The sequence below is a fragment of the Otolemur garnettii genome, unplaced genomic scaffold (assembly GCF_000181295.1).
Source record: "Otolemur garnettii isolate 467f Iridium unplaced genomic scaffold, OtoGar3 scaffold00077, whole genome shotgun sequence".
Taxonomy (NCBI): Eukaryota; Metazoa; Chordata; class Mammalia; order Primates; family Galagidae; genus Otolemur; species Otolemur garnettii.
This window is the reverse complement of record NW_003852472.1, coordinates 648,914-664,840: the sequence shown is the minus strand read 5'-3', so window position 1 is coordinate 664,840 and position 15,927 is coordinate 648,914. Positions and strand designations below refer to the sequence as shown.

The 15,927-nt window shown below is 43.8% G+C and overlaps 1 protein-coding gene across 4 annotated transcripts in view; it reads right to left on the bottom strand.

Moving 5' to 3' along the window:
- Window positions 1-15,680, bottom strand: part of CUX1 (cut like homeobox 1) — a 372,158-nt gene extending 356,478 nt beyond the window's left edge. For 3 of the 4 annotated variants that reach the window (XM_023515709.1, XM_023515710.1, XM_023515707.1), the window contains exon 1: window positions 15,090-15,680. In XM_023515709.1, the coding sequence (XP_023371477.1) occupies window positions 15,090-15,419 (330 nt within the window). In that variant the 5' untranslated portion in view covers window positions 15,420-15,680. The remainder of the gene's footprint in view (window positions 1-15,089) is intronic. The other variant, XM_023515706.1, reaches the window with a different exon arrangement.
- Between the last annotated feature and the right edge of the window lie 247 nt (window positions 15,681-15,927).

Sequence of the window (15,927 nt, the reverse complement as noted above, 5' to 3'; positions counted from 1 at the left end):
TGAGTGGACTAAGATATGTAAACTCTGAAGATGGAACCTGATGCAGCTATCATGAGCAAAGAATGAAATTCACAGGAAACAACATGGACAGATCTCAAAAAGTATGATTTAAAACTACTTACACACACAAAATACATGATATAGTTTACAAGGAAACATCCATTAAAAGGCATATTTAACACGTAAGAATGGGGAGAAAAGGGACTTGAAATTGGAATGGCGCATAAAAGAGAAAAAAATAAATATAATGAATCATGATGTGTTATGAATGGAGATGTGATGAGCACAAGTCATGTAGGGTGCAACACACACAAATGTGCATACACTCACACATACACACACACTCTCATGTACATGTCCACACATACTCTTTGACGGCAGAATGTAGGGATTTGATTTTTCTTACACGTGGCATAGAAATGGGAGTGTTAAACCCTAACAACTTGACTTGAGGATTTTGGTATCTTTAATATAATACAACTGGCAAGATGTTCTTAAACATTCAAAATTACAGTGAACTATGCTGAGAATGGCTCTTTACTTCTATTCCAGAAAGGAAGGAAGACAATACACCCATCTGAACTGAAAGACCCACAGAGACATGTACACAACTAAAAAAGATTTGGAATTTTGCTGTAACGTATGGAACCTGCCAATTTCATTCACAATTTATGCCAGCTTCTAATTATACTTTACTGAATATTAAACATTCTAATTGCTTCATGTTTTATTGGCTGGATCTAACGTATTGAGGGACATCTGGCTTTGCAAATGGAATTCTGTTGCCATTAGAAAAGAGAGCAGAAACAACGTGTGTTCTCTTCACACTCGCACATCTACTTTTACCCAGGACCAGTGCATCTCAAAGGCATCACACTTAAGTCCACACCAAGCCCAAGCCATCAAGAGCAACTTTCTAGGATCCGGCTTTTGTTTTGTACTATCTTGTTTCAGCATGTTTTTCCAGTTGCAAGTAACAGGAGAGCCAACGACAGTTGAGGAGGAAGTTTTACTTACCATGACAGAAAGCTGGGGGCAAAGTGACTGCAGGATTGGCTTACTCAAGGGCCCAGGTTCCTTCCACCTTCCTGCTCTGTGTCCTCTGTAATCTTCACTTTGTCTTGCCCTGGCCCCAAAGCCTCATGCCAAGATGGCGATGGCAGATCTGGGCAGCTTCTTCCCACACAGGCAGGAAAACAACAGTCTGCCCTGTCTCATCTCCTTTGATCAGAGAAAAATCATGTTTCCAGAGTTCCCTGTTCCTCTGGCCAAGAAAAAGTGAAATGCCCACCTGAATGAGCCCCTGGCCAAAGCAATCACATATCCAGAACTAATTTAGACAAGGTTCAAGGTTCAAGGGTCATCCCCAGGTGAGCCTGGATGGGCAACCAACAGTGTCTGCTCTTACCCTGAACCACTGCACAAAATCTTCTCCACAGCAATGGGTCTAAGGCAGCAGTTCTCAACCTGTGGGTCGCAACCCCTTTGTAAAAATGAAAATACATCATGGCATTAGGAAGGTTGAGAACCACTGGTCTAAGGGGAGGAAATGCACCCCATGGGTATTCCAAGGAGGTATCAGCAGGACAACCAAGGCAGAAAGAACAAAATGGAAATGGCCTGGGCCTTAGGAGCACTCTGAAGAATAACCAGAAGTTCTACACAAGACGACAAATAATAACAGGCACAAAAAATTCAACATAGTTATTATATAGGACCCAGCACTTCCACTCCTAAGTATACCTAAGAAAATGGAAAACTACATTCACACACAAACTTAGACATGAATGTTCATAGCAACGTTACTCACAACAGCCAAAAAGGTGAAACAACCCAAGTGATATCACTCAGCCATAAAAAATAAAGAGGCACCAACACATGGGTGATTCAACCTGGTTGAACCTTGAAAACATTACATCAGTAAAAGAAGCCAAACACAAAAGGTCACACATTGTATAATTCTCTTTATATGTAAAATATCCAGAATAGGCAAATCTATAGAAACAGAGTGTGGGGGATAAGGGGTTAACTTCCCATTGGTATAGGGGTTTCTTATTGGGGTGTTGGAAATGTCTGGAACTAGATAGTGGTGATGGCTGCGCAACATTTGTGAATTCACTGAAAACCAATGAATTTTAAACTTTAAAATGTTGAATTTTGTGTTACGTGAATTTTATCTTAAAAAAAAGTAAGAGGACAGAGGCGTTGTGTCAAAGGAACTGCTCTCCTGCACCAGGACAGCAAGCAGAGTGTTCAGAACAAAGAAAAAGAAAATTTCAAAAGAGTACTCTGCACCATTTTGACTCTCCCCTCTATAAAAGAACTTTTTAAAACTACTTGTACACTTGAATGTTTTCAAGTCTCACTCTCCCTTAAAAAAACAGAAAATAATCTATAAGGCATTTGGCATCTTAATGGACCTAAACCAAAATATCCATGTTGGCCAGAGCTTGGGAAACGAGGGCCTGAAACCAGGCCTCGCCGCCAGCTCAGCACACTCTACACATTAGACTGGGAAGCATGTTGGAAAACCTAGTTGAGGGCTTTAGTACTTCTCTAGTTTAAGACATTTAAAGAATCAGCTTTTTGGAAAGATGCCCTAAGCCTCTCAAATACGTAAGAGAAACAGAACACAGGGCACTGAACGCCACACCTGGGTACTGCCAATCAGAGCCCATTTCAAGACTCTTCCGGAAAGAAGTGTTCAACAGCAGGTACATCTGCAGAATGAGGAAAGGCAGGCAGCTGCGTGGAGACACAACAGGATCCAGGATCAGAGAGGCCAACCCAGCGTCCCCAGTGCTCAATCCTTGTTCAAACATTCTGGGTCAGGCTCTGTGCCTCCCAATGGAGGGAAAGGCCAAGTACCCAGCTTCAGGAGGGACAGTCAATCAGGGTGATGGTTTCTTAGCAAGATCCCCTCCTGCTAACACAAAATAAAACTACCTCAATTTGCAAAAAGGATTCAGACATTCTGGGAAATCTGCAAACACAGAGCTCCATTTTAGGGTCTGATGGCTCAGTTACAGGTCCCAAAGCCCCAGTCCTTAGCCTCCTGGAAATACTACGGGCACAGTAACAATTTTTTTTTTTTTTTGCAGTTTTTGGCCAGGGTTGGGTTTGAACCCGCCACCTCTGGCATATGGGGACAGCGCCCTACTCCTTTGAGCCACAGGCGCCGCCCCACAGTAACATTTTTTAACCTGACTTCCATCTTCTCCTTTCCCAAAGTGATTCTCGGACTTTTTCCCTTCCCCATAAGCTGTCTTTCCAATTCTTGAACCTTTCACATTCTCTCCGGGAAAACAGGAGACTCACAGAAGAACACCCTCTGCTAGCCAGTCCCAAACTGACTCTCCTAGCAGGAATTCTTCTTCTCAAACTGCAGACAAGTCCAAGGTGCCCCATCCTAAAGCAGCCTTTCCCTGTACTCTATGACCTCCCTCCTATCCTCCTAGCATGCCCACTGGGCTGCTCCTGGAGAGGTAGGGACCAGAGGCACCTGAGCAGGCCACAGGCAGCTAGTAAGCCCCTGCTGTAGCTATTCTGATGCCCAACAGAAAGAAGCTGTCCTACCACTGAGCAGGCAGAAACGCCCCCTCCCCAAGACATACCAGACTTGCCACCAGGTATCACTGTAATTAGTCATTGTAATTGAAGCCGAACGCAATTAATTACATAATTTTGAAGCATTCGAGTTTAATTCCATTAGAATTACATCATGAAACTGGGGAATTACAAAGGATTACCAACAGAAAGCAAATAGGGATGAATAAAGAAACTCCAGGCTGACTTCTGCACATCTGAGTCACATATAATGCTGAAGATTGGATCCTGTCACCCCACCTGTGTTTAACAAATCTGTATGGATGTCTGCATAGGGCCTGCCTCTGCAAGTGCCAGCACCCAGCAAGCCGAGCCCTGGGGACACCAGCCTGTGGGATGCTCAGGGACAATGGGGACATTGAAGACCTCTCCCTCCATGGGCTGTTCCCTGCCCTTCCACAGCTGCTTCAGTATCTCAGCCCTACTAGAGGTGAAGGAAATGCCACTCACCTGGCCCCCTCTCTGCCATCATCATCATCCCCCGCAGCAGCCCTCACCCCAAATACCAGGGCCCAGGCACACACTCAGTCTGGCACAACTACCACCAAAATCCTCTCACAGGATGCTGATGGCCACCCCTTTTTGGTTTCCCTCTTTATCATCCACCCCTCCTTCCTCACTCCAGTTTGCCTTCTGGCTTCCAGAAAGGTCCTCCTAAATATAGATCTGAGCATGTACTACCCCTCTTCAATTTAAAATCCAGTTATTTCTCAGGGACTTCAAAAGCCAGGAAGGACTCCATGGGTCTTTGCATATTGGTCCTGCCCTATCTATTTCCTGGGCACTTGGGCATTCACGCTGTACAATTTATTCATTCCTTACGTTTGTCTTCTTTCTCCCCTGTGAGACTGTAAGTTTGTGAGGGCAAGGTCAATTCTACTGCTCTGGTCACTCAATCCCTGGGCTGGAAAATGGTCTAGCTCATAGGAGACACTCAGTAAATTCTGAAGAATTGACTAAGTAAGTCACCGGAAACAAGACGACCCATGCCCATCTTTCCAAACCCCTGCCCTACCCACATCAGATACACCCCACCCTTGACACTCTTAACACCCTGGGATCCTCCATGTATCTGTGCCCAGCAGGTCTCTGACCAGCAGGCTCAGGACTTATCCCTTTTGCTACCCCAGAGGCTTAAACAGGACTAGGTGCCACAGTCATGTATGACAGAGATATGCTCAATAAACAGATGAATGGTACCAGGAGTTGCTCCCAAACCACACAAAAATGCAAACAACTTCACTCAAAGGTGCTGCATTATTTCCAAGACCACTGTACAGTTTTGCATATTTTCTTCTCAACAAAACCACATCCTCACAAAAAAATCAGCCACCAAGAAAAATCATCTGAATCCAAAGCGGCCTAAAAGCTCACTTTTCCAACTCAGTTTTCCTACTCCCCAAGGAAAATAAGCTAATATCTAAGGGATATTACTGTGACCAGACTGCTTCTCTCAGAACAGATGGCCACCTGCATGTTGCATAGGAAGCCAACCTCTTCCTGAACACACGCACAACATCACATGTAGCTGAGAAGAGAATTCTGCATAGCAGTGTTCTGACAATGTCAGGGGATCTGCATGGATTTTAGCCCGATACTACAATAGGGACCAAATCAGCTAGTTTCCCAAGTGCTTAGAGAGTGGGGACTTGGTCTTGGCCATCACAGGGCTAAATACAAATGTCAGTATCTTAAGGCAGTTCACATCAGGCCCAGTATCTCAGAGAAACATCCGAGTTAGAGCACTGTTTCAGTGCTCACAGAACTGCCCTGTACAGGGCAGGGCTCTCTTCCAGGCCCTCAGGCCCCACAATTAGGCCTCTCTCTGACCTAACACTTTCCTGAAAACAACAGATTTGCTTAATCACAGACAGGGCATTCGATGATATCCATTGACAAGGAAGGTTCCTTGTGGCCCAACACCAGGACTACCCTCAGCTGTCAGATGAAGCTTGCTAAGGGGCTGTGGCAGCCATGGTTCTAGGGTTTCTGTCCATCAGACAGTCCTTTCTGGGCTCTAACCAGGGACCTCCAGAAGAAGCTCCCATCACCCCCATCATCACCCCCACCATCCCATCTCCATCCCCAGCTACTCATAGCTAAGTGACCCAAACCCACCCAGACAGGGTTCCTCTCCTAAGTCCCCAGATGATCCCACTGCCTCAACCCAGAGTGTCTAGGGAATAGCAGGAGCTGGCAGGAAAAGGAGGCCTCAGAGCTCAGCAGACACAGAAGCATGTCTCCCACAGGCCAGCTTCTCAGCTAGAACAGGGACCAAATCTCCTCCATGGGGTTATCCTATGGATAAAATGAAATAAACCAAGAGCCTAAACCAGTGCCCAGCCACTGTCCATCCCAGGAGGTGAGTTGTCAGTGCACAAATAAATAAAAATACAAAATAAAAGCACCTGTCTTGTCAACAGTGAACATAAAACAGCTACAATATAGAGAGCTCCATTCCACGAGCACTACTTTTCATCTCTTTTGCACTCCTCTTGCAGAAACATCTCAGAACTGGGAGAGTCAAGATGAGAGGGGGAGATTCTGTAATTCCTCACCCCAGTCCACCTCAAATGATGTAAACCCTTACATTACCACCAGAACTCCAAGAAAACCCTCCCTGGACTTCAAACTCCAGGTTTCAACCCATCTTCCAGACTGCAGCGCCAACCTCTCCACTGAGCTTCAATCCTCCTTTCCCCCAGAGGCTCAACCCCTAGAATTCCCACCAAGTACCCCAAACCCACTTATCCCAAAAGAAGCACACCCTCTTCCCCTGCCCAGGGGTGGCCAGATTCCAGGTCCAGCCACCACTGGACACCCACAATGGACCCTACATCCTAGTTCTGTTAGCACCCCTCTCCCAGCTCTCACTTCCCCAAATCCATGCAAATGCTTGTGCTGCCGGACAGTGACATCACCTCTACAAAAATATCCTAGGTACTTTCTTTGACTAAATGAAGAGGCAGCAAAAGCATGCAGGCTATGAAGCCCACTGCTCTAGATTGGGCTGGCTGAGAGCAGGTATGCCTTTGCCCAGCCATAGACCCCCCAGGACAATGTTCAGGGGACAAGCAGACATGAGATAATCCTCCAGCATTGACACCTAAGCCTCCCTATTCCTTGTTACTGGCTTTCTCTCACATTTGCTGGGTTCCGATAACTACAGTATGTGCTTTCCCGGTTCTTAGGGAGAAGAGTTTCCCATTCAGGCTGGGAGCAAAGTCAAAGAATAAATCTGTCAGAGAATTGTTTTGCCCAATTCTGTTTTTTAAAATGGGCATTTTTTTTTGTTTTATGTGCCACAAGTACAATTATATACATAGCTGACCCTTAAATAACACGGGTTTGAACTGCCTGGGTCCAATTCCATGCAGGTATTTTTCAGTAACAGTTACACCAAGTGTGCCTACCTCTCCTGCCTCTCCTATCCACTCCACTCCTGCCACCCCAGAGACAGCAAAACCAACCCCTCCTTTTCCTTGTTCTGCCTACTTAATATGAAGATGACAAGGATAAAGACCTTTAGGATGATCTACTTCCATTTAATGAATACTAAACATAGTTTCTCTTCCTTATGGTTTTCCTGATAACTTGTTTTCTAGCATACTTTACTGTAAGAATATAGCATGCATAGTTTTATACATATTATATACAAAATATGTGTTAATCAACTATTTGTTATAGGTAAAGCTTCCATGCCACAGTAGTTACGTTTTGAAGGAAGTCAAAAGTCATACATTGATTTTCAGCCATGTAGGGGAGTCAGTACCTCTAACGCCCACATTGTTCAAGGGTCAACTGTATTTTAAACAATGTATATGTTACTTTGCAGAAAAAGAATTTAACAAATGAGAAAAAAAAAGAAATAAGTTCTATAGATATACCTATAAGTAGCTTTTAAAACAGTCATTTAAAAATAATCCAGTTACATGTCATAATATTTTTAAAAGGTTTATATTCTTAAGTTAACTAGTTGAATGAGTCCTAATCAGGATACACAGAACCTGCTCCCTTAAGAGAAGCTCACGGTTGTTACACAGCAGTTACTTACTAGGTGCCAAAATCTGTGGTAGGCCAAGACAGCAGGCACATAACAGCACAAGGTGGACCATGTAATGCAGGCAGAGAGGATGGCCAGGTGCTGTGATGGTGCTGAGCAGGTAGTTGGGGCAATGAAGCAGAGAGCCAGAGCTTAGAAGCGAGGCCCCAAAGACACCCAGCCACCCCACACAGTCCTGCTAGAAAGCTCTCCTCCTCTCCCACCCCACCCCTGAGTGCAGAGAATTCTGATCAAGCTTCACCCTTCCTCCAAGGGGCTGTCTTGCCCTGTCCACACCTGGCTTTGATGCCCTTCCCACAGGCTCCCCAGGCTCATGGGCTCCAACAGGGCGTCATCCTGGCTATAGCCCTTCCATTCCTCCAGGTCACAAACCACTGCTCTCCTAACTCTCTACTGTTGGTGCCCGGTGCACAGGGCAAGGTCAAGAAGAAAGGCATGAAATAGCCCTGAGCTCAGACCTATTGAAGGAGGGGGAAGGTGCTCCCCAAACGGGTATGATTCTGTGGTCATTCTTGCTGGGACACGAAGATTTAGGTTAGGTACTATCTGCCAGCCTGAGGAATGTGATCGTCATTCTGTGCCAAAGTGAGCCCCTGTGGATGTTTAAGGAGAGGGGTGACATGATGAAATCAATGGTTTGGGAAGATTAATCTGGCAGTCAAATTTATAATGGATTATGACCTGTTTCAAGTGGACAATTTTGAAACAAGTAAAGACTATGCACTTAGCTTTTGTGTGTTAGAAAGACTTGGCTCTTGCGTATGGTAAGCAGCCCTCAAAACTAACTGCATGCACACCCAAAAAAACTGCATTAAAGTATCAGCACGTTTTAAGTTTAATAATTATGTATCAACACAGAGCCACATAAAACAATTGCAAACTTTCTTACTCCCCTGACAATAACATTCAACCATAACTGGCAATATCCTTCCTCTCCCAATCCCACATCAAAACTGTGATATATGGCTGAGGACCTGGTGGAGGAAAAGAGAGATGACTGAGTATTCCTCTTCGATGGCCAGCTATAGGTGATGGCTTTATGATTGCCCAGCACAGTTCTCCAAGGCCCCCTGACACCTCTGGGCTGGCCAGTGACTATAGTCTGTGGTGCACCCAGTCACCTGATAGCAGTGCCTTGTAGTAGCCTTGGCCTCCTGTCTGTCTCCTGGACCCCACACATGCCCACAGACTAGAAACATGATCCCAAACTTGAACTTGTCTCCCACTTGGCTGAATGATGTGACCGCATGTGTCACTGTGCAAGTGAGAAACAGAGGTACAGCAGAAGTGAAGCAACTGGAGTAAATTAATGTTTCTGCACTGGTTTAAATGACTACTACTGGGCTCACAATTTTCTGTCTCAAACTGCACGACTTAACAAAATCTCTGCCGTGTAAATAGGAAAGGAGACAGAATTTGATTTACAGCTCTAGGTGTAATTTCTATATGTTAAGGACTCAAATCCTTTTCTTTCTGAAAAGCATGCATTCCATGGGCAGTTGCTATCTAAACTCCTGGTAAGCACAACAGTATGAAACAGAAATAATTCACTATACACAGAACTGCATGGGTCTAAGTTCTGGGTCAACTACCATGGGGAAAAAAACAGAAAATAAAGAACACATTTCACCATTATCTACCACACCTTTCAGAATGATGCAAAAATAGTCAGAAGAGCCACAGAATGTTCTTATTTGCAGGAGGAGAATAAAAGTCCTTTCCAAACCTCATCAAAAACATTAAATGTACAATTCCCTCCTGCAAGAATGTTATTTTTAATTTTCATTTACATAGTATCTTTCTCTCAAGAATCTCAAAGTAATGAAGCTCCACAAATACTTACTTTAAAAAAAAGTTGTCACAACACACAGGAGAGGACAGGCTTGGCAGGGCAGAAAGACAGGAGAAAGGCAAGAAGTGACAGGCAGTAGTGGCAGCAGGGGCTCACACAGGTGAAGGGAGCTCCGGCAGCTCAGGCCTGGTCAGGATAACATTTGCAGCTCCAGGTTCTTCAAGACAAAGATTTCCCTTTGGTGGCATTTACTAGCTTTTATCAAGTTACTTTTATCTAAACAACAATTTCTTACCTAAAAACTGGAGGTAAGGTGACAATAAACCAAAGAACCTAATAGGTCCAAAATAAAAACTGGACCTGTTTTAGGCAAAGATACCTAAAATTACTTTATATTCTTTTTGGTCTTAAAAACACAAAACTACATTGGAAAATAAAATGGTAACAATTTATTAGAAAGAAAGACCCAATCTAAGAGAGACTATCTTGCTTTGGGGGTGGGGGGAATGGAAAGATATTTTGGGGTTGTATTTTGTTTGCGGGGTTTATATTTTCATGTACTAAGTGGACAGGATTTGAATGTCTTAACAATTTAGCAAAAAACTGTCAACACCCAAATAAATGTTTAATGACAGTAAGCCTGGCTTTCTATTTCTCATAACTTCACAATATTCACTTAAGAAAGAGCTAATTCCTCAATTTGTTTTTCCTTTAACCAAACTTGGAACACCTCATAACCATAGATAACTTTTTAAAAAATGTTAACTGCATTTACTTACTGATTAAACAGAGCAAAATGGAAAGATGTTTGTAAGAACAGTCCTCTTGCTGGTATAATAAGAAAGAACAAGCTACTTGCTGCTGTTTCAGATTAAGCTCTGGTAACTTCCTCCTACGTTAACTGCATAAATTGCAAACGGTCAGGAGCATCCAAGATTTTAAATGTCAGCTGACAGAGTCTGCCTTGCACCAGACACAGTAGGCCCAGTCCGCTCCTGGGGACTCTCATATTTTATGAAGGTGTGGGCCCCTTTGTTGACATTCTCAACTCACTTTCACAGATGCTTAAGAACCTGGTCAGTTTCACTTACTGTGAACTTTCTACCTGCCTATTTTTTCTACTGCTATAAAGTGTTAGTAAACCCCTGGGAGGACTACTTCTATCCTGGCTCCCATGTGGTCACCTGTGATTGTGTTCCTCCATGTAGGAAGACCCCTGTGAGTAGAATCTATATCAATCTCACTTGTGGAGCAGTGACAGGATAGGAGGGATGTTGGGTAACCCATGGCCAGAGAACTGCCCAGGTTTCCCATGGCCTAGGGCTCTAAAAAATACAAAAATTCTGCCAAATGCCCTGGACATTCTACAATAAGGAAAAGTCTTCTGATTAAAATAAAGAAATTGACAACCTTTATTTTGTGCACTAAGATCTTCCTATCAGAATTTAATTACAGCAAAAATTAAAATAATTCTTATTAAAGATGTCTTTACTTTTTAAAGGAAAGGTTCTTGATGGGTTTTACAACAAATTAGATGTCTTTCAAAAAGAGTTGTTAATCCTCATGATGTTTTTTAACTGTGTCATATAAGAATAGAGTACCACAAGCACTTTTTAAAAATCTTTAAGACACAACCCAAGTGCTTAAAAAGATGCTTCCAGCATAGCACAGGGTAAGGATGATACCTCAGGTCCCCTCTTAATCCCAGTTAACGTCCTGCAGGCACAACTCCTCCCTGCCAAAGACTATTCTTCTCCACCAACTTTCTTAGAGACAGCCGAAAAGCAAGACTGTTTACAGTTCAACAAACCCACAACCACAGCAGGAGTAGTAGTTCAACACAAACCTTTACTGTCCTCTTCAGTAAAATCCAACACCTACACATAACCAAACTAGATTTTGAAACATACACCAAGATGTAGGCTGTCAACCAGTTTTCAGGAACACAATTTGAAAACTAGAATGGATAAAATGATGTAGACAATTCAAAGGGCCCCATTATTGATATTTTATTGAAATATCCCCCTAACCAAGTTAATATTTTTTTGGTTGCTGGGGAAGCTTGTCTCCCTAAATGTAGAATTTTTAGAGAAAGTTATAACTTCTCCCTGAATTCTAAATCATTATCAGGGTATAATAAAATGTGCCTAAATGCTCAAATCAATAAGCCTTCATCAAATCATTAATCACATATGAGTTCACAACTTTTGTGCTATAAAAGTTGTATAACAATACAGATATTAAATTTTATCTAATTACGTCAGGAGATGCCCTTTTCACTCTATTATCGGCATACACACAATTCTCTTGGCATCCAAGAATAAATAGGCATTCAGTTCCTAAAACATCCAGGTAAATAAATAGTAGTGGGCACACAATGAGAAGCTGCAGGGCCCCTCTTCAAAAACAGCTTTGACAAAATGAATGGCCATAAGTAAAAAGTGTCCCTATGTTTCACTATAATAAGACTCAAACACAGGATTCCAAGAATTCCACCTGTTTCCAATTAGATACCAGAATTGCTTGAGTGTTTAAACTACATTCACTAGCTACTTATACAAAACAATTCTTCCGGGTTTTTTGAACATTTTAAATATGTTAAAATAAGATTAAGGGTCTAGTTAAAACAATCAGAGGCAGAGAAATTTCAGTTGAAACCAAAACTACTCCCTGTATAGATAACTCAGAGCTTCAGACAAAACAAAAAGAATCAGATAGACAAATTTCTGTCTTTGACAATTGCTGATACAAAAGTGAGTTTTCATAGGTATAGTATTTTTAAAAGTTATATAATATATAAGCAATTTCTATAAACCTTATGATCCTGTATTTTTATAACTTTTACATAGCATTTATGATGCAATCCATCAGATATGCTTGTCTTTTAAATGTGCAAAATTTACCAGAGCCAAGCTCCTTACAGGTAGGAATATAACCTACCTCTGTAAGATTTTTTAAAAATATGAATTTCTCTACTTAAAAAAACTTACAAGTTTTTCCTTAACAAATATGTCCATCCTTAATTTCACTACAGATGTTCCTGGAGCTTTATAAACCTGCTCATACAAATACGAATTTTCTACTTCTAGCTTTTTCTCTGCTAAGATACAGAATATGAACACAGCCTCCGGAATGGTTTTGATTGTTAACTGCTACAAGTAGACCAGAGGGGGATCAGGGAGCACAAATTATGGTTTCTGCACTACTCCCACATAAACACTGGTAGGAGCATATCAATAGGAGAGAAGACTTGTTAAATGACCATTAAAGGTCGTGGGCTTAATGGGTTGACCAGACAACAGGGTGACCAGACAACATTTTTAAGGTTAGTTCAGTGGGTCAGGAGAGAATAATTCCTGAGGGGACTGGGCTATTTATTTGTCTCTTTCCAACTTTCTTATGTTACCTTAACTACTATCCAAAATTGATTCTACCACCTCACTAACTTGCACTCAAAAAAAAAAAAAAAAAAAAATTCACACAGGAAAACACTATACTCAACTGAAAATGACCCCTTTTCATACCAAATCTCAAAGACACTGATATTAAAAGAATCAAAAAATATATAACAGGAGCAGGCACCACTGTAATTTATTTATTCATTATTTTATAAAGGGTACTAGACGGAACATTTTAATTAAAATAATACCCTGATCGTGGGGAATAGTACTGCACAGGCAGTAACACACACACACTTCCAAAACAGGAGAAAACAAAAGCAACCAGAAAATGAGACTTTCAGCAAAACCAAAATTGTTTTCTAATTCTGAAAACGAGCACAACTTTTAAAGTTTACTTGTACAGAGACTCCTTAAAGGGCAAAATACTGGTCACCATGTGAGAATAACACCCCAAAAGGAAGCTAGTCACTAGCAGGCCCCATCCCAAAAAGTTTAATAGAGATCCATTAACATGCAGAGATACATATGCTTGTTTTAGAAAGTGTCCTCTCTTCAAACACGTATTTAAAAGATAAATTTATACAATGGTGTTTTTCTTATTAAAAAAAAGAAGAAGAAGCCTGGTTTTTACAAGTCTGGAATAGCATTAAAAACTTGTCCAACTAGTCTTAGCAGGGCCAAAGCACTAAAGCTTCCATACCACAAGCCTTTGGGACTAAAAAGGAAAGGAAATAAAGCACAAGCATCAGAAACTCTCTCTGGGCGCTCATTCCCATTCCAAGGCAGCAGCTTCAAGACCCACAAAGCCGGATAAAGACCCACCCCTGCCTCACTGCTGGATCACTAAAGAGGTGCAGAACTGCTGGACCTCACCGAGACCCTCTGAAGATTCCAACCTGGATCTGCCTTGCTGAGATCCAGCCTCATTCCCTGCAGGTGGCAAAGCCACCACCTACCCTCAGCTCTGCAGGTAACCTGATCTCAGTATAAAGAAGACTAGAAAGAAGAGTCGAGTCTGAAACAAATGCATTCTCTCTCAAACTGCAGCCTTACTGGCTTGCTTACTGGCTGTGGGAATAGACAGGCCACCAGATACCAACTCCAAAGGCCTCCTCAGGGCCCACAGAAAGAACCAGTCTGGCCTTATACTTGAACTTTAGCATCCCATATTCAACTGAAGTTTTCAAACATGGGAAGTGGCCATAGGAAATCATCTAAGGCCAAACCATGAGCTACACCAAAAGGGAGTGGACGCTCAGTAAAGAGAACTATGCTCAGATAAGGGATTTTGGTTCGAGTTTTTTCCTTTTACTTCTCAAGAGCAACATAAAATTCAAGTAAACTGACAGGGAAACTTTCACTCAAATCCTAGAGCCAGGATTCCCTGAAGTAGCTGATCACTTTGGGGCAGGGGGGAGGCGGGGAGGCAGGATTAAAGAGTTCATGAAATCTAACACACTCTAAAAACCAAATAAATCCATTTTCCAGGTGGTTTTTTGGAGACGCTTAGAAAAAAAGACTTCATTGATAATTAAGCTAGGATGTAACAGGAAAACAAGAAGAAAATAAAAATGTTTGTCTCTTAAAACTCCACAACGGGTTTTACAGTAAGCACAGGAATTAAATTATGGTAAAAGGGAGCTATTTTTACTAAAACAGGGTAGACCAATTTATCAAAAATGCCATTCGGCTGTGTTCATTACATTCAGGAATCTAATTTACACAATAGACACTTTGGAGTAATCTATTTTAGTCAATAAATACTCAACTCCTTTAAGTTTTAATCTTATCGGAAATACATATTTCACATAGTCTTCCTAGTTAAGCGAGAAATTTGAGGAAATTTCATAACGACTATGAGTCTGCTTTATCGTTCTTACGTAGGCAAGAGCAGAAAACAAGCATATACAATTAAAGTTGTCAGGCTCCATTTATGTATGTTTTAATCCAATCCGCTTCATTTCATACAAGCCTGCATCTGGAGTTCATTTGCTTTACTCCCGAAGATACTGTAGGTGACTATCACTAGTCCCACGGTTAGGAAAGTTCAGCTAAGTTAATCTTCACGCACCCCTTAGAAGTGGGAGCAGCAACCGATCCCCAGGGACTCTGGGGGACGCCCTCCCACCACTTCCAGAGCCATCCTGGCCCATTCTAAGCCGCAGGACAACCCCCTCCCCTCGCACCAGCACTCACTCACGGAGCTTCTGGCTCACACGCCGCTCACCTTCAACTTGGCTCCGGCAACACACAACATCCACCTGGCAGAGTCCCGGGGCTGTCCAAGCGCCGCGGGCGCCGAGCTGGCACGTGCGGGGCGAACCCTAAGGACGCGCCTCTCCTCCGGGTGGGGGGTGGCAGGCAGGAATTCACCACCTGGGCACGGCGGCAGCTCCGGCGCCGGATGGGGAGCCCCGTCACTATCCACCCGAGGTGCCCGGGACTCTGCGATCGGACCACCGCCCGGCGCACCACAGTCCAACCTGGCCCTCCGATCTTTGCTTTCGAGAACCTGGCCGGAGAGGACATCTGGGAGCAGACTAGTCGCGCGCTCCATTGCGCCGGGGCACTCTGCAGAGAAGGCAGGCCCCCAGAGAAGAGGGCCGGAGTAAAGTGGGTGGCGGGTGACCCGGGGCAGCCAGAGCCCCAGGGCGCGCGGCGAGAGCCGCCGGAACCGGCGGCTGGGAAGAAGCGTCCCTCGCCCGGAAAGCCGGCGCGCCGCGGGGCCTGCGCTCGGGGAAAGTTGCAGCTGTCCTCCTGCGCCTACCTGGTAGTTCTGGGCGCCGCTACTCACCGGCACCGCGTGCGGGACGCCCCTGTCGCCCCTAGATAAGTTTCGCCAAAGAGTCCCTACCCGGGTCCCCAGACGCAGAGGTACAGGTCTGCGCCACTGGCGCAGGAACACAAAAGAGCGGGACAGCTGTGGGATTTGCGGGTGGTCCCGGGGCGCTCACCGGGACGTAAACAAACCCTAGGGTTCGCTCCAGGAGACGCGACGGGTGCCGGAGCGGTGGCGCGGCCGAGCCAGCTGACAGCCGGGGAGGGCGGCCGGGGCCCGGGCCGGC